The following is an 18797-nucleotide window of genomic DNA, read 5'->3' on the forward strand; positions in this document are numbered from 1 at the left end:
AGACCTGTTGGTTCTAATGGCGTCGGCCTGTTGGCACAGATCCTGCTTGCAGGTATCGGGATAGTGTTAGGCCTAATGAGGGACGCCAGTCCTAATGGCGCACCATAGATAAGTTTTTTCATCACTCAGAAATGTGTGCTGCACATTGCGCATGATAACATAGCTTCTTCGATTAGTGCATCGCAAGCTGTTGCAAAAAGGCAGCGCCTGCTACTAATATTTTCCAATTAAGCTGGCCAAAAGGGTCTGTAATGCCCTACGATATATATACTGACAACCAGATTTAGGGCAAACGAAAGCTTTATTATAAAATAGAAACCTGTAAAGAGGAAGATGATCAGCAGTCAGAGCAGCAGAACCGAGGCGAGGCACGAGATGAGAAGACGACGATCAGCAGCTGAAGCAGCAGAGCCGACGCGCGGCGCGAGACGAGAGCGTGAACTGTTCCGGGACCGGACCTGTCCTTGCCCGCTCTAACCGGCCTTCACAACTGTCAATAAAGGCCGTTACATCTTGGTGGAGGTGCGGGGTAGCGGAGAGGCGTCTTTTCGGGTGATTTTGTTGAGGCGCCAGTAGTCAACGCAAAAGCGGATAGAGCCGTCTTTCTTGGTGACAAGGACGACGGGGGAAGCCCAAGGACTGTGTGATGGTTGTATGACGCCACGCTGCAGCATATCATTGACCTGGGTGTCGATAACCTGGCGTTCGGTGGCCGAGACGCGATATGGGCGTTGGCGCAACGGCGAATGGGCACCAGTGTCGATCCGATGGGTAACAGCTGAAGTGCGACCAAAACGGTGGTGAGAGAAGTCAAACGATGACCGAAACTTATCTAGCAGGGCCGCAAGCTGGGTCTTCTCCGGTGGCGAAAGATTTGTGTCGATTGAGCCCACAAAGACGGCCTCGGGAACGGGTTGAGGAGACGGTGAGGAGGAAGTAAGTGAAGACACTTGCAGGCGGCAGGAGTCGTCCTCAGAAGGGTCCCAGGCGACGACGGAAGCGAAAGGCTGGACACATCCCAAGCATTCACCATGAAGAAGAGTGGAGGGGCACAGGAATGGATTCGTCAGGGGCAAGGCGCTGCAGCCGGCTGAGACGGCAAGCACGGCGAATGGCAGGGGTAGACAGTGGCGAGAAGCAGAGGAGTCGGACGGGATGAAGATGACAGGGCCGTTGGATCCAGAGTCGCAATGAACAGAGGCGAGCACAGCAGAGCACGGCGGGATCATGACGTCATCAGCCACAGTCAGCTTGGAGCACAAGTTAGTGGAAGCGTTCAGAGTCGTCGCCGAAGGGAAGAAGGGCGACTTCGGAACGAGCGCAGTCGATGACAACGTCATGTTGGGAGAGAAAGTCCCAGCCTAAGATGACGTCGTGAGACGGCCATGGGAAGACGATGAATTCAACAATATACAGAACGTCCTGAATAGTAACTCGGGCTGTACATGCCCCCAAAGGCGCAATAAGTTGCGAATTAGCGGCGCGAAGCATAAAACCATATAGCGGAGTCATCACTTTTCGTAACTGGCGGCACAATTTCTCACTTAGTACAGATACAGCAGCACTGGTGTCAACAAGCGCGAAAGCATCGGTGCCCTCCACAGAAACCGCGATCAAATTTGTCGGAGAAAGTCGAGGTCTTGAGCTTGGTGACGAGCAAGCAGTTCTTGCCTCCGGAACTGCGGGCACTAGTTTTCCGAAGGGGGAAGAGGGACGACGGCGCATCGGGGAAACCGAGCGACGACGCGGAGATGGAGCACGGCGGCGAATAGACGGCCTGAGATCGGAGGAAGCAGTGGTCTCAGAAGGCGAAGTGCGGTGAAAAGGCTGGGGAGGGGCATAGGCGTAACCTCGAGGGTCAGTATTGGCAGCAGGGGACAACACTTGGCGGCGGCAGGGACGCATCACATGGCCAGGAATGCCGCAGACATAACAAATGGGTAGGTTGTCCGGTGTCCGCCATGGACGGAAACGTTGCGGTGGTGGCCAGGCAGGACGAAATGGTGTCGACTGCGGTGGATGCTGGTACGAAACGAACGTTTCTGGGCGGGGACGCCTGACGGCTTCGGCATAGGTAAGTGGCAAAATAAATTTATACATCATGACCTCCAATTTTTCGTTGCACGTCCCCCAGCTTCTGTGAGATGTGAGAGGTGCATGCGCACGGCTTTCAGTCTCTTCTCTGCGAGCTCCTTTGGTATGTCTCCCATGTAGATATGAAACGAGCTGCACAATAGAACACAAAATAGGCCACATTTGAACACAACTAGATACATGATAAATGCAAAAGTGAGATTCAGAATTACCACTCTCATTGTAAAAACACAGAAACGAATGTTCGCCATTAAAGGGGCCATGAAGCCTACTTTCGTGCATACCCTTGTTGTAGCATTTAATTCCCAACACATTAAATTACAATACCCAAAACTTTCAGTTGATTCCGTGCGGCAGATATCTTTAAAACGATTTTCGTTTCCTTTGCGAACTGACTGCTTGTCTGGCAACCTCTGATTGCTGACGACACATGGGCCTACCCACTCCGCGTCTGCTGTGTGTTGTTGGATGCATTGAGATGCTTGCATGAAAACCAAAGACAGAGATTACTCGAAACAACGGGCAATGCTATTTATACATTCTGTGCAGATATGTCAATTGCACTATCTTTGTCGCAGCAAGATCGGAGAACGCGCACAATGACTTGCCACCAGTCGTTGAGAATGCTAATTTCACAACCAAATAGATAAATCAGGTTACTGGCAGAACGGATCTTAGCGAGAGCCACACAAACAGTGTGGAGATCTCTGAAAGTGCTGTGATAGAGCCTGCATGAAGAAACGTATGGGCATAACACACCTTGCAAAAACTAAACGTCACTTTTGCCCGACTTTGCAGTTTTGGATGCAATAAGGACATTGCAGTTGTTACAAACCTCGGATACAATGAACAGGATCTCCATGACTATCACGCTTTCTGTAAGTGAGCGCGACTGTATTTGGCTGAAGCAAAGTTTGATTGCCTAGGTGTTACTCAAAGCAAAGAAAAAAAAAGCACTAGCACCTTTCAGAGAAGACTTTTTCCGGTGTAAGTGCCGGTTTCGCCTCTGTTCTGCCAAGAGACTGGCACTTATTTGAAAGCACGCCAGTCACGCTGCGGCTCTTCAGCTCATCAGGTGTCCAATACACCTGAGTAGCACCGCGGCAGAACATTGAGTCTGTTGGTGCTCTCAGGAGCATCTGCCAGGCACCAGGCTCCATCCAGAGCCCACTGCCTGCATAGACCTGCAGCAAACGTGGAGAATTTCGCATTTGTACACATTAACAGCAGTGAATCAAGGGATTTTAAATATTTCATAACTTAAAACAAACAGCTGAAAAACATAAAAATTATGTAGGCATGAATGCACTCTTTTACAGCGAGCAGTGTCCAAAATCAGTAGATTTTTTATTTCTAGCCTTATAATTCGAAAAAAAAGAAATTGCTTGCGTGCAACATGAAATATATAGCACAATCTTCTGACAGTTCTAGCTTCTCTTCATTCCGAGTCAAATACCGCCAAAAGTTGAAATAATGTTCTCTGCCCCAATTCAAACAAACTTCAGAAATGAGAATAAATTTCACATACCAACAACTAGGCATACCTGACAGAACAAGGCAGCCTCCTCATGATCAAAAATTATTTGTGTACTAAGAATTTCCTCAGGACAAGAATAACTGCAGACCCATTATGGCATCGTCAGGTAATGAAGTACAAAAATGACAAATTAGAAATGCTGACCTGTGCCTTACATGATATTGTCTGAAACCACACATCTATGCTTTGCACACTACCCTTTTCGGCACACTTACTGGGACTAGTATAAGTTTCTACTGTAAGCTAGCATCATCCTCTAAACTGTACCCATTTCACTATGTACCAGCCCCAATTTAATTAAGAATCATTCACTCACTCTACTATGGTATTTGATACACTATATGACTTAAGAACACGCACAATCACCTTTCCATCATCCCTAGCAGAACCTATCACAGTGTCCTGCCCACCAGGCAGCTGGAGCTGGCAGTCCGCGGCGCTCTCCATCTCCTCGGCTGAGCATACTTTTTTGACAAGAAAAGGAAGTACACAAATATCAATGCACCTCAGCAGCACATATAAGCAAAAAGCAAACTGAGTTCAGTTTGACATTGTGGGCTATCAAGTAAATGAAAAAAATTAAGTATTTTGCTCTCAAGGTAACAGTGAAAGCTTTGCACAGTAGAACCTCGCTGCTGAGTTGATGGGTGCTGCATTTTCCTGGCTGCTACACATTGTAGTGGTCTAGATCTGGCATGATGATAATAGGGTTCCATGCATTATAAACCCTGCTGTTCGTTGCATTGTAACTTCGGCCACATTCCTACACAGTAATACTTGTGAAATAACACCCCATGCCAGCCTAAATGAGAAACGGTGGCGGTCTTATGTTTACTTCTAAAGCGGCTTTACTTGGCCTGGCATGTCTAGCACCACTGTGTTAGGCAGACGGCATTCAGACAGGCTGTGCCATCATCATCAACAGTGGTTGCACTTTTTTGAAGCAGTAGCTTCACTGCTACAGGTGCACGGCTGAGATCGCCATGTACGCAACATGACCTTCAAGTCTGCCACAAATAAAATAAACAAACAAATAAACCTCACAATCAGTGGGATTCAAACTCAGGTCCATTGGGCGAGAGCCAGGTGCGCTAACCACTAAGCTTCAGACCCACGGTGTGACAATTCAATAAAACTGGAGATATACAGGGTGTCCCAGCTAAAAGTAACCAAGCTTGTTAAAAAGAGGATGATCCCTAGCCGAGTGAGACCAACTGAGGGTTGTTGATAGTCACGTGTCCTAGTCTGCAGTATTTTTTTATTATGCAAACGTGATTAATTAGCAAAGACTAATTAGCTAACTTTTTAATTATTGCTTTCAGGAAGAAATTGTCAATGCAGGAGTTGTAGATCCCATAGAAAAATAATCGTTTGCCTTGTTTGCAGCTAAGTACCACTGATACAACTTCTTTTGTCTGACTTAAAAGAAAGCCCGCGAAATACAAAAAGAACCACGTGATAGGGAAGCAGTTACAGCGCTCCCAAACGAGCGATCAAGCAACGACATCTGCTTATGTTTGCAACGCTGTCCCGTACAGCTTTTGGCGTCTTGAGGAGGTGGCGAGATATGCACCAGGAACTGCTTATGTGTCATGGAAAGTGAGCGGGTGCTGCTTTTCAAGGAAGTGAAGCGCGGCTCGCATGGAGCGCTTTTTCACGCGTAACCTCGCCTCGAGTGATAGGAATGTGGCCGTGCCGCTAACTTGCACCGTCACGCGCTGAAGAAACGGTCGCCCTAGCGCCGATGCGAGAGTTAATTACGTATATCTCGCAACCATCACAAAACGCCGAACCCCGTTCGGGACAACGTTGCAAAGATAAGCGAATGTCTTTGCTTGGCTGGTCGTCTGGGAGCGCTGAAACTGCTTCCCTATCACGTGGCTCTTTTTGTATTTCGCGGGCTTTCTTTTAAGTCAAATAAAAGAAGCTGTATCAGTGGTACTTGGCTGCAAACACGGCAAACGGTTATTTTTCAAAGGGATCTACAACTCCTGCATTGACACTTTCTTCCTGTAGGCAATAATTAAAAAGTTAGCTAATTAGTCTCTGCTAATTAATCATGTTTGCATAATAAAAAAAAATACTACAGACTAGGACACGCGACTGGCAACAACCCTCAGTTGGTCTCACTCGGCTAGGGATCATCCTCTTTTTTACAAGCTTCGTTACTTTTAGCTGGGACACCCTGTATATGTGCTTCTTGTATACTAACTGCTAGGTTACACAGCCGCTCATGCAATATCATGGTAATTTGTGATTCGAGCGATTCATGATTGATCAGTGACAGGCGATTTCGAGAGGAGTTTGAAGAGGAATAACAAGAGGAAGACGAAGAATACAAAGAGGAAGATTAGCGCTCCACACGCAGAAAATCTAACACCACGGGTATAGGAAAAAATCAGCTGTGGTTTAGCTTCGGTTAAACCTGGTGAGAAGCAGTAGTTTCACGTAGCTACGTGCGGCAAAGTCCAAAGAAACAACAATCTTTCAACAAGCCGAGAAACTAGAAACAAACAAAGCTTTGCAAAGCGCAGCCACATGAAGCTACCGCTTCTCGCCATGTTTAATCAGAGCTAAACCACAGCTAATTTTTTCTTCACCTATCCTTGTTTCTTTGTAATTGTGCTGCTAGTGTTAGTGTGGCTGGCGCGATTGATTTTGTCCTTCCGCACCTCATCACATCTTTTGTGACTTCTGGATGCACACAGCAGTGGCAACAAAGAGGACGAGGGCTAGCCTCCGCTGGAACCAACCATTATGTTGGCTGTAGCGGCATTAGACATTCTCAGAAAGTATGTTTGCAACGATCGCAACAGCCACATAGCCCCGTAAATTCTGGAGAAATGAGTAGTCCTCACCGGACCTAAGAAAATGCAGCAGACAATGCTGCATGATTTTTTCAAGTGCCAGCACTGCAATAAATGTGTTTAGTTCTTCATTCCTGTCATTTTTAAATTTGTCCTACTTCCTGCCTCTAATGTTTCCTCGCTCTTGCATTTTTTTTTTTTGTAGCAAGAGCTATTGGTCGCAAAGTAGCATTTTCACTGCGGCGGTGGTCACACCGTGGTCACACCGCTTCTTGCGCCGCTGCCTAGCAACCGTTGCCAGATGGAGCCGCGCCATCTGGTGCAACGTCAGAGGAGGAGGAGAGCCAGAGATAGCAGTAGGCACAGCAAGAGACCTCCCAGGTCTACGTATGCATTCACTGGACACCCAGAAATCACGCACAAGGGACCGGGAACAGGACTGCCCACGAGGCTGCTGGCGCGCAGCTAGAGGAAGACCGTCGGCATTGCCTTAACGTGAGCCGACCAACTCGGACCACCCTTATTGTTCTCCCATCCCGCTCATAATACCTGACTCTATCATCACACGCCTTTAACAAGAGCAGAGGGGTTTGTCGTGGGACTTTGTCCCAGACATTACTCCATCCATTCCTTCTGGACTTTCTCGCCCGGCCCAAGTTCTCGCTCACAAGGTGCGAGCCGGTGCAGCGTACACCCCGGACATCCCGAGTCGATGGCACCGAACCAGGATCGGCTGCCCCGATTGCCCTGCTGACTCTGTTGATTTGCACCACCTGATCTGGACCTGTCCTGGCACTGCGAGCCTCTGCGCCTGCTACACCTCTGCCTACCACATCCAGACATACGATGACTGGACGGCCCCCAGTACCGACGCCAAGCGCAAGCTCAGTGCCCTGCTAGACTTCATGTCAGAGACCGACACCCTCACCTTCACCTAACCAACCCACTTCCCCCTTGGGCCTCAGGTCATCCTTGTGATTAAAGATTTATGAATGAATGAGCAGCGGCCTGTATAAGAGGGCGGTTCGTTGAAGCTGTTGTGGCCAGAGATGGAGAGCGAGTCGGAGAGGCTGAAACAAACCAAGCTTAGCTGTTGGAACGAAACAAGGCAAAGGCGACGAGACCGAGGAAGAACATGCAGAACGTCTGAATAAGCGACGCCGTGAAGATGCAGCTCGACGAGTTCGCCTAGCCAATGAAGGTCCATTACCTCTCGCTACGTATGTCTGGCATAGCTGAGCTAAGCCACAGCCAATTTTTTTTAGTCCCGTGAGGAGTACATCAGCAGGGTTATGCTGTATTAAAACTTGTAGAAACATTAATACTATGAGAAACACATCTCAGTGAAGAGTTGATCGGCTGCTACACTAACAGTAGTAAAGCTTTTTGACGGGCTAGTTGGTACATATTCATATTTGAAAGGGTGTGCGCTAAAAAAGACGTACACAGGAAAAAGATAGAGACGACAGGAAAGAAGCGCAACTTCCAACTTTAATGACGACAAAAGAAGCCAGGCGCACATATATATCCGCTGATAAACAGATATGAGCTGCGTGATGGAGCGTGACCCCATCAACCAAACATAAGACAGCGCAAGAAATGCATATCTAAGTGACATTAAAAGAAACACAAGAAAGTGAACATATCAAACACCTGCCGAGGTAAGGTAAAAAAGTGGGATTCGTATCGGCTGACAACAATGCATAACAACATGGGAAAACAGAGCTGTATGAAAGATGACACTGAAAAAGAGGATAACACCATAAAAAAGGCTAACAACATGACGAAATTTTTAACAAAGAACAAGTGAAAGATGGAGATAAAAACCGTGTAAAGGGTGGTAAATAAAGGCACATTGGAACATCTAAAAGGACACTAAAACATAGAGAGGCGAACGGGTTAATAGTCTAGATGTACCCATCCAGAAAGGCAAGTTCATTTCTAGACAGGTTAATGGAAGGCGTGCTAACGCACTTGTCTTTCCTGAGGTGAATAAAAAAGGCCTCGATTACTTCTCTTTCTGTCTTGTCCTGAGCCTTAGCTAGAAACTTGGTTTCATTAAACTTGGGGTAGCAGTTCTGGCAACTGCTGCAGTGTAACGGAAGGTTACCTCCAGACCTGTTCTTCATGGTGACGTTGTGCCTGCGGGCGCGCTCATTGAAACATTTCCCGGTTTGACCCACATACACTTTGCCGCACGTCAAGGGAATCTCGTACACAACATTGGCAGTGCATTGTGTGTACACGGTTTGATGCTTGATATTACAGGCCTTCTTAACACGCTTCCTGGTCACCATCGGACATAATTTCGCCAGTTTGCAAGTAGCCGAAAAAACCAGCCTAACCCCGTGACGAGACGCAACTTTCTTTAAATTGTGTGAAAGACCATGCAGGTAAGGTACCTATAACCTGCACAGGTTTCCGTTCTGTTTGATGTTTAGCATGCTCCGAGGCGGTCAAAGGAGCTGAGACCGGATGCCTCGAAATATTCTTTTCAGGTAAAACGCACAAGCCTGCTTGTCCACCACGTGCCATTGTGTCTGAAAGGGATACGTGGCAAAAAGTTGTGGGTGACTTCCTTCGGTGCCAACTGGACAGAATAGCTGGCGCTTACCCTTACCGCGTTCGAAGCTCAAAGGAAGTGGTGCAGGTACTGGAGGGAGGCAAGATATCGGCCACAACTGGTTTTTCAATTGACGTTGAGGACTTATTTTACTCTGTGCCTCACGACGGATTGTTGGATGCTGTTCGTGAACATTTGGAAGAATTTGACGAAGTCAGGTTTCAAAATTCTGCCGGTGTCACAACTGAAAAATTTCTGGACCTACTATTGTTTTATTTGGATTCCACTGTTATTTGCTTCCAGGATGAGTTTTACTTGCAAAAAGCCGGAATTTGTATAGGTTCCTCAGTCGCACCGGTCTTATGCGAAATTTTTCTGGCGTCATTTGACCGGCGCCTTGAAGCTAGCTTGAAGGACACAGGGATAACACGTATTTTCAGATACGTCGACGATTATCTTGTCCTTCTTAACGCACCTTCATACTGTGCTGCTGATACACTTGTAGTCCAAATTCTCACTACCTTCTGTTCTTCATCGAGGGGTCTAAAATTCACGCATGAACGAGCAGATCATGATCGACTCCAGTTTCTTGACTTACAGCTTATTTTTACAAATGATCATGTGTGTTGGTCTTATCAGCCGCACTCAAAGAAGTCACTTTTGCCCTATGATAGTGCCCACTCCAAGCTGGTAAAGCTTGGCATAGTATCTCTTTGCATGAAATCTGCATTAGAAAAATCCTGCGGCCACAAGATAGGTGAAAGTTTCCAGTGCCAGATCGACCGAATTTCTGCTGCAGGTTACCCTGCAAATCTGGTCACGAACATGTCTGAAAACCTTTTGCAAAAAATTAAAAACTCGGAGCATGCTAAACATCAAACAGAACGGAAACCTGTGCAGGTTATAGGTACCTTACCTGCATGGTCTTTCACACAATTTAAAGAAAGTTGCGTCTCGTCACGGGGTTAGGCTGGTTTTTTCGGCTACTTGCAAACTGGCGAAATTATGTCCGATGGTGACCAGGAAGCGTGTTAAGAAGGCCTGTAATATCAAGCATCAAACCGTGTACACACAATGCACTGCCAATGTTGTGTACGAGATTCCCTTGACGTGCGGCAAAGTGTATGTGGGTCAAACCGGGAAATGTTTCAATGAGCGCGCCCGCAGGCACAACGTCACCATGAAGAACAGGTCTGGAGGTAACCTTCCGTTACACTGCAGCAGTTGCCAGAACTGCTACCCCAAGTTTAATGAAACCAAGTTTCTAGCTAAGGCTCAGGACAAGACAGAAAGAGAAGTAATCGAGGCCTTTTTTATTCACCTCAGGAAAGACAAGTGCGTTAGCACGCCTTCCATTAACCTGTCTAGAAATGAACTTGCCTTTCTGGATGGGTACATCTAGACTATTAACCCGTTCGCCTCTCTATGTTTTAGTGTCCTTTTAGATGTTCCAATGTGCCTTTATTTACCACCCTTTACACGGTTTTTATCCCCATCTTTCACTTGTTCTTTGTTAAAAATTTCGTCATGTTGTTAGCCTTTTTTATGGTGTTATCCTCTTTTTCAGTGTCATCTTTCATACAGCTCTGTTTTCCCATGTTGTTATGCATTGTTGTCAGCCGATACGAATCCCACTTTTTTACCTTACCTCGGCAGGTGTTTGATATGTTCACTTTCTTGGGTTTCTTTTAATGTCACTTAGATATGCATTTTTTGCGCTGTCTTATGTTTGGTTGATGGGGTCACGCTCCATCACGCAGCTCATATCTGTTTATCAGCGGATATATATGTGCGCCTGGCTTCTTTTGTCGTCTCTATCTTTTTCCTGTGTACGTCTTTTTTAGCGCACACCCTTTCAAACTAGACTAACACTGATGGCTAAAAAGATAACTGGTGAAATAATGAGGGCTAAGTGACAAGTGACAACCGTGGCCGCAGTGGCTCAGTGGTTATAACGCTTGGCTGCTGACCCAAATGACGAGAGTTCGATCCAGCTGCGGCAATGGAATTTTGATGGAGGCGAAGTTCCAGGGGCCCGTGTGCTGTGCGATGTCAGTGCACGTTAAAGAAACTCAGCTGGTCGAAATTTCCGGAGCCCTCCACTACCACGTCCCTCATAGCCCGAGTCGCTTTGGGACGTTGAACCCCCATAAACGAGCCTTAAAGACACAGCAGAACACTGCGGAGCGAGAGCAGTTCAGAAAAATCGCATATCCTGCCAAAAATGAAAGGGGCAGTACAGCAAGCCTCATAGGCAGTGCAAAAAGAAAAAAAAAAGACGTCAGGTTCAATTAACTGCGCATCTGCTGAAGGACAGCAGGAACACTGTGCCAGAAAACTTTTCAACCTGTACACGGTACAACGCCTAACAACTGTGAATGTACCAGACAACCAGAATAATGCTAATATATTTTGTTAATTCACAAGAAAGGGGATGTCAATCAATTAAAAAGCTTTTAATTATTAGATAACTATGGGAAAGAAACATGAAGCTTAATGAAAAGGCTTGAAATGCAACTGAAGGCAGGACGGCAAGCTATCGAAAGGTATAGATGTAATCACACAGTAGAGTAGGAGAGCGACACAAAGTAGAGATAAAAAGTACAGAAAGAAATGGGGCCTGGGAAGGGTATGTAACCAATTTCAAGAAAGGTCAATGTAGCACATACAGTCAAAGTTAGGGGCACAGCAGAGATGGTGGAAGGATGAGAGTAGAAGTTTCAGGGGATAAGACGCCCTCAAGTGGCACAGGACAGGGTTAACAGGCGCTCATTGGACAAATCCTTTGTTTGCAGTGAACAGTTTCTTAGGCCGATTTGATTATGAAAAATAAAAAATGGCATGCATCACAAGAAGGTTCGCTCACCAAACTCGTCTGGCCCACTGCCACTCGCCCCATCGATGGATGTCATTGCTGGGGCCAGTTCTGTGAATTAGGTTTAGTTAGAGTTCATGTCCTTACACCAAAATGCACATCAAAGGTACCGTAAAAACCCGCGTATAATACGAGGTTTTTTTCCCATAATTAGCGTCCTAAATTTCCACCTCGTACTATTTGCGGATCCGAATAAAAATTTTCGAAGTTGCTCGATGTTTTGGTTTCGTTTTTGCGGCGTGGCTATGGCTTCGCTTCGCTATTGGCGCGTGGCTACGGCTTGGCTTCGTTACTCTCGACAAATGACGTCACGACGTTGTTTCTTTGTTGATCCGTTGGGTGCGCCGGGGGGTCGCGGTGTGCCGTGCGCCTGTTGACAACACACGTGCTAGCATGTAAGGCACGCTTCGTGAAGTGGATATTGTTTTAGAGAGCACGATGTCACGGTCTCGAAAACAGTACTCGGCTACTTTCAAGCGATTTTGGCTGCGGAGAACATCGGCAACGGTGCGGCCGGGAGGCAGTTTGGTGTCGTCGAAGGAAGCATTCGTGGATGGCCACAACAGAAAGAAGCCCTTTTCGTGTGCAGCGGAATGCGACAAAGCTTTCGCGGCCGTTTGATGGTTGTGTAAACAAACCGTTCAAGGACGCAGTCAGGCGGTGCTACGCAGAGTGGATGCACTCAGGTGAGCCTGCAGTGACGCCAACCGGGCGGCTGAAGCGGGCTTAAGAAGTGCAGCATCTCGAACGCCCTCGATGGCACGGAAGATGAGTACATTTGGGATGATTTGTCGGACAAAGAAATGTTCGAAGAAAGCGCTACTGAAGAACAAAGTAATTGAAGTGAAGTGCGGGATGCGATTTGAATAAATGTCTTCTATGAGCTTGTGTTACTCGTATTATACGCGGGTGAAACTTTTTTTCCCATTTCGCGTCTCTAAATCTTAGCCCCGTATTATATTCGGGTTCGTATTATACGCGGGTTTTTACGGTATATTCACACAACGGATGAGGTCGCAAAAAGATCTCTAGCATCACCTCAAGTAAAGGCAGTGTCCGCATGCTGAAAGCATTCACACATGAGATGAAAACAGCAGATCTTGTCCTAATAGAAAAAAAACGCCCTCCTCTTTCCATCTGCAGACACCAATTGGTTGGCGTCAATTCGCGACGTCAAGCCACATAATGCACAGTTCACCCTCAAGATTTGCAATTCAGTCCACCGTGCGAATTCACCTTAAGATGACTTCCAAGAGCACTTACTTTAAGCTCTAAGATATACATGCATGGTGACACCTACAACATGCAATTTGATGAAGTAGCTTAGCTAAGAAAAAAGGGATGAGCAGCACACATGTGAGCTACTCAGGAACAAGAACCAGAGCTAATGTTTTAAACAGTTACTAGGCACATTACCATAGCATGAAAATGCACACACACCTCTCAACTGGCATGTTAGAAATACAAAACACTTCAGTAAACTATCTACACAACAATAGCACACCTTGCAAACATACACCACCTGGACTTTGTGTTTCCCAAATATAAGACATTCATTTTGTGCACAAAATTGCAACAAATAAACAAAGTAGCAGTGCCACCTAATTGGCCATTTAGAAACAAGGAGCAGAGGTATTATGAACAGCAGAGTTAGTTGTTGGCCTGGTTAGCATCACTGATTTAAGTTCATAGTTTTCCAGCCCTACGGAACACACACACATACATGAGCCGCCACGGCAGTTCAGTGGTTATGGTGCTCGGCTGCTGGCCTGTTAAGACACGGGTTCTATCCTGGCCGCGGTGGTTGCATTTCGATGGAGGCAAAATGCTAGAGGCCCGTAAATGCAAACTGCATGCAGGAGATCTAAAGAATGAGGACAGGTTCCAAACTTGTCAAGCACTGCAGTGATTGTACAGAGATTTTCAAGTGTGAAGATCCTTAGCAGAAGCAAGCCACTTGTGAAGGGACAGAGACGCATCATATTAAAAAAGCTGGTTCACAATGTGCGAGCAATACTTCAGTTGTATCATATAACACAGAAATGATGTTTCTTTCATAGTTTTGATGATAAAGGTGTGATAAGTTTGTTTTTTTCCTGCTCCGCTGGTCTGAAGGCATTTAAGCAGTGTCTGCGCCGTTAAATAACCAGTTGTCAGTGAGTGCTGTGTTTTATCCTTCTTCCCAACTTCAGTAAAACGGCAAGTTGAAGAAAACAGCGCAGCAACAGGCACAAGAAAGAAGATGGGACAGGTGCTGACTAGCAACTGAAGGTTTATTGAAAAGGAACACATAAAATATACTCTCTTCACAACCAAGAGCATGCATGAGCTGCGCGAACAACACTTATAAGCTATCAACTTCAGTCATGGTGGTCAAGATTCAACAGTTCACAGCCATGAACGGCCATCCGTCCTTGTTAATGATTGTGAACTATTGTATCCTGACCACCATGACTGAAGTTGACAGGTTATCAGTGTTGTTTGCGCAGCTCATGCACGCTCTTGGTTGCGAAGAGAGTATATTTTATGCATTCCTTTTCAATAAACCTTCAGTTGCTAGTCAGCACCTGTGTCATCTTCTCTCTTGTCCCTGTTGCTGCGCTGTTTTCTTCAAGTATCCTTCTTCCCTTCTTTGGTCATGCACCGTTGCACTGGAAAACTACAAATTTAAAGTACTCTCAACATTTGCCTGAACAATTTAGCACGTCTAAAATATGCTTATCTTCTGGTAGCCTCCAGCTGCTCACGATGATGGTCTCTTCTAATTCATGATGTGACAAGCAAAGCTGCATCCCTGCAAAAAAAAGAAAGAACCAAAAATTTCCTAATATAAGCATCTTGGTGGGCACACGTCTAATAACAAATCTTTTACAATCCTCAATGAGCACAGACAATGGACAGCTCTGTACAAAGAACTTATGTCCAGTCATTTGGCTCAAACCAAAATAGTGAGAAAAAAATCCGCCCTTCCCTGGCAGCGCGAGCATATTTTAACAGCCTGAGCAACAAATTGTTCTGAAAGTGGCTAAAAAATGCATTCATTACATAAAAGACATCGACTATTCATGCCACCTAAAATTCCTCCAAAGCAAGCAAATAATGTACAAACAAAAATTCTCATTCCCGCACCTCACAGCAATGGCCAGTGCTGCTGTCTCGCTTGAATCCTGCCTTACAAGCGGACCTACTGGTGTCAGCCATGGGGACGGCCATTCAATTGCTTAAACCCACAAGGGCGTTTGTAGATGAAGGCGTAGCCGGCTGGAGGTGGTTGCACATCACTCCCTTTGTCTTCCCTCAATTGTACCATGGCGGGTGGCCGACAAAGTAAACTGAGCGAAGAGGGCAGGCCCAGCCTATAGTCTTTTTCAGCCTCACTGCTGTGCACAATTTGAAAGGCATAGTTGCTAACGGCCGATTCTACGTGGGCTACACAAGCTAGATCACAAACTGATGATGGGTGCAGGGGTCAAGTGGATGCAGCTAGCACAGGAAAGGGCTAATTTGGGGAATATGGGAGAGGCTGTCGCCCTGCTGCGAGTATAGTCCGGCTGATGATGATGAAGGATGATTGCATTCCAATGAATATTTCACTTTTCTTACCCTTGGTGCAAATCGCTGCACAGTCCCATAAATGTTGGTTATAAGAGTATACATCTGATTAAGAATGAGAGGGCAAATACAACACTACTGGCATGATGCAGCAGCGTCAGTGTTAAGTGAAAGAATAAATTCTGGTTCCTTGCTTACAATGTCGCTGGATCTATGCTATCTTCCAGTAGAATGCATGAGAACTGGTGTAATGCCCTCGCACAAAGTGCAGACGTTAAGGAACATGCACAACTTGTTCTTCCAGAGAACGAAAAATCCCAAAGTAGTGGTAATGACCATCGCTCATCACTGCTGGATCACTATGCCTCTGCGTCTTTAGTAATTTTCTAGAATCCGTGGGTAACTCTGGATGGTATGGCTTCAGCACTTTAAGCAGGGAATGCAGGTGAGAAGCAGGCAATTGGCTATTAATTGCCCACACGCGCAAGTCGTGCTCTAGACATTGAGTAGCGGAACCAGACTCAGGTGTCATCCTATCTTCATAACCCACCAACTCCTCATTGTCAGAAATTCGCGCCAACTCTTACGTTGCACTTTCTATGTCAGGGATGCTGCTAGCGGTGCTAAAATCTGACAAGTGAGAACTGCGGCTTTCAACTGCGTCCTCGACCGGCGCTGATAAAGAGGATAAAATAACATTATGCGATGAAAAGGCATCTTGAAACTGTTCTGCTCCTGTTGCGCACAATCTGCTGCCATGACCATTATCAAGACTGACAACTGCCAAACAGGGTAGCATTTCGTGATGCGTACCCGCAAAAGCCGGCTCTCACCATCGTGGGTACCCTTGACGAAAACAGTTTTCTAGTTCGTCGTGAACAGCCTCTGCTGTTCTTCGGCGTCGTTGCCGAAATGACACCTCGATTAGCGAACACTTCATTCTCTTCATGATACAACGAATGTAGCACTTTATCAAACTATCACGCAGGGCATGGGTAACATATATACACTACTGGCTTTGTGCCAACCAACACAGGTCACAGCACAACAATGCAAGTCTAGAAATCACTCACCATTGAGGTCATCCTCTGGGCAAGCCTTTGTTGTTTCAGCTGAATTCCAGTGAAACCACAACGAAACACAGCAGTGCGGGCACGACGACCGCCAAAAAACTGTACTAGAAGAACAAAAAACGTGAAAATCTTGCCATGACTGCCGCTGACACGCGAGTTCTCGGACCAGCGCACGCCGCAGGATTGGAATTTGTCTCTCGGCGCGGCCGCGAGTAGCCGCGGTTTGGATTTGGACCATTAGACTGCAGGGCGTCAGTGAAACCAGAACTAAATTTCTTCGGCAGTTTTAATTTTGTCTGCCTGTTTAATTAAAAACAAAGTAATTCCAGCTGTTTAAAAATATTTCAGATAGAAATATATCTTTCTACCTTAGTGTCACCATTTGCATACACACCACATGCAAACTTGCAATCGAAGTAAAAATTAATAAACAAATTAATACTCTCACGGTGAGGGGAAGTGATCTGGTACCGACTTTTCTATTTGGGCTTCAGAAATAGCCAGAGAGGGCAGATTAACCTATAGCATGAATGTTATAGCAATGCCATCGTATGTGGTTCAACATTTATTCATCATTTGACAATATTGCTGCAATGTGAAAAGACCACTTCAGAGCAACGTTATCAGCAAGTTGCTTGGTAACATTGCAGGAACATTATCTAATGTTGAAGAATGTTAGCGCAACATAGTACAACATTGGCAATGTTGTGGCAACGTTGCAGTTACATACTGTGCTACTAGGGATAGCAGCGAGGCTCTATGGTGAGGCAGCTATGACATATAATGTTCACCAGCTGCTGCACCTTTCTAAGGCTACGCGCATGTTTGGCCCATTATGGGGTGTGTCCACGGTTCCTTTTGAAGATGGGATTGGCCGTGCACTGCGGCTTGTGTCAGCAGCCAAGCTGGTGCCTATGCAGGTCGCTGAACGGTGCATAATGCAGCAGTGCTATCGAAGCTCAGAAAGAAATTTGGAGCTCCCAGCTCATTTGGCTTTTGCCAAGAAAAATATTGGCGCTTAGCACACAAACAGCTACCAGACATGTGCTCTAGGTGTGCCACACCCTGTTCCTTCATTTCCCGAGCAGCTAAAAATGATTTTCAATTCACACTTTGGCTGCATTCCTCAGATGTCTAGGTACTTTCGAGCACAAATTGGCAGCATTATTATACACAGTTCGGATTATTTGACTCCAAAAAAGACCAGCTCTTGTTATGTTAAAATGGTAGACGGCTCATATTGTTATGTACTTGGAACTTATGAGATTGCAGGCTGTATATATTTTCACTCCCAAAGGCTTCTTGTTTCACCACTTGTATTTGATGTCCTACATATCATGCAGTGTCAGCACCCACCGGCTGATCAGAATAATTGTTTGCACTCCCTTGATGATGTGTCTCTGCAATGTGTTTTCTTTAGTATTAATAATGTTTCATACTTGTGTGAAGTGCCCAACCAGAAGGAAAGAGATTGGTCTGGTAGTGATGTATGATGTGCAGTTCAAGAAGGTAGTTTCAGTGTATTTTTATTTTTGTATTCCTTTAAGGTAGCTCTTCAGTGTGTTTAACTTTTTTCAAACTTGTGGCCATGAAATTCATTGCAGTTAGCAGCAATTACACCAATCTTCAGATTGTGACGGGAGGTTGCTCCATATTGTCACATTGTCAAAAGTTCGTCGTCAGTTATAAATTCAGCACGGCCACAAGCGGCAGGCATTGTCTTCGACGACCGCCAAGCACGCTTGTTGCTACACCGCTGCCGAGTCGTTCAGTTCTTTGTGGGTGTGAAACAGCCCAACAGTGTTTCTTTGGAAGCCGTTTTGCTGTCTACCTGACTGCCAAACTGCAGCCATCACAACTACGTGACAATATTACACTAATCTCAAAGTTTCTTTTATTCTTGGAACATTTATGCTTCAAAGTATTTAGTGCAAATAATGCAAAAGAGAACACATTGCCATGTATGCTGACAAAGTCTGTTGATGGGATTTATAAGACATAAGTAGAGGCCGGATTTTTAGGCACCAAGAAGGCATGTTTTAGGCGCCAAAAATAGGTGGTTAAGATTTGATTTTAGGCACCTAAAAAGAAAAATAGGCACTATAAACTGCATCAAAATTGCACTTATCAGATCCGAACATCAGCACGCAATATCTGCCATAAAGTAAAAACAGCCGGAATGATTTGAGATCTTAACCATTGTGTGCGAACCTTAGAAGCACTCTTTTTAAAGCTGTCGTGAAGCTTTTCGTACAACACGCATGCTTCAGCAGAGCAAAAGAGATGGTTACAAAGC

General features: G+C 45.8%; 1 protein-coding gene across 1 annotated transcript; it reads right to left on the reverse strand.

Annotated features, from left to right (window-relative positions):
- Positions 1-282: 282 nt before the first annotated feature.
- On the reverse strand, positions 283-14193 carry LOC149353960 (uncharacterized). Its single transcript, XM_089582978.1, has 4 exons — positions 11868-14193; positions 3998-4095; positions 3058-3278; positions 283-2226 (listed from the first exon to the last, which is right to left on the reverse strand). Exons 1-4 carry the CDS (start codon positions 11911-11913, stop codon positions 2100-2102), a joined length of 492 nt encoding a protein of 163 aa, XP_089439104.1. The 5' UTR covers positions 11914-14193; the 3' UTR covers positions 283-2099.
- Positions 14194-18797: the final 4604 nt, after the last annotated feature.

The sequence above is a fragment of the Amblyomma mixtum genome, chromosome 3, assembly GCF_055824585.1.
Source record: "Amblyomma mixtum isolate Tamu chromosome 3, ASM5582458v1, whole genome shotgun sequence".
NCBI classification, from domain to species: domain Eukaryota; kingdom Metazoa; phylum Arthropoda; class Arachnida; order Ixodida; family Ixodidae; genus Amblyomma; species Amblyomma mixtum.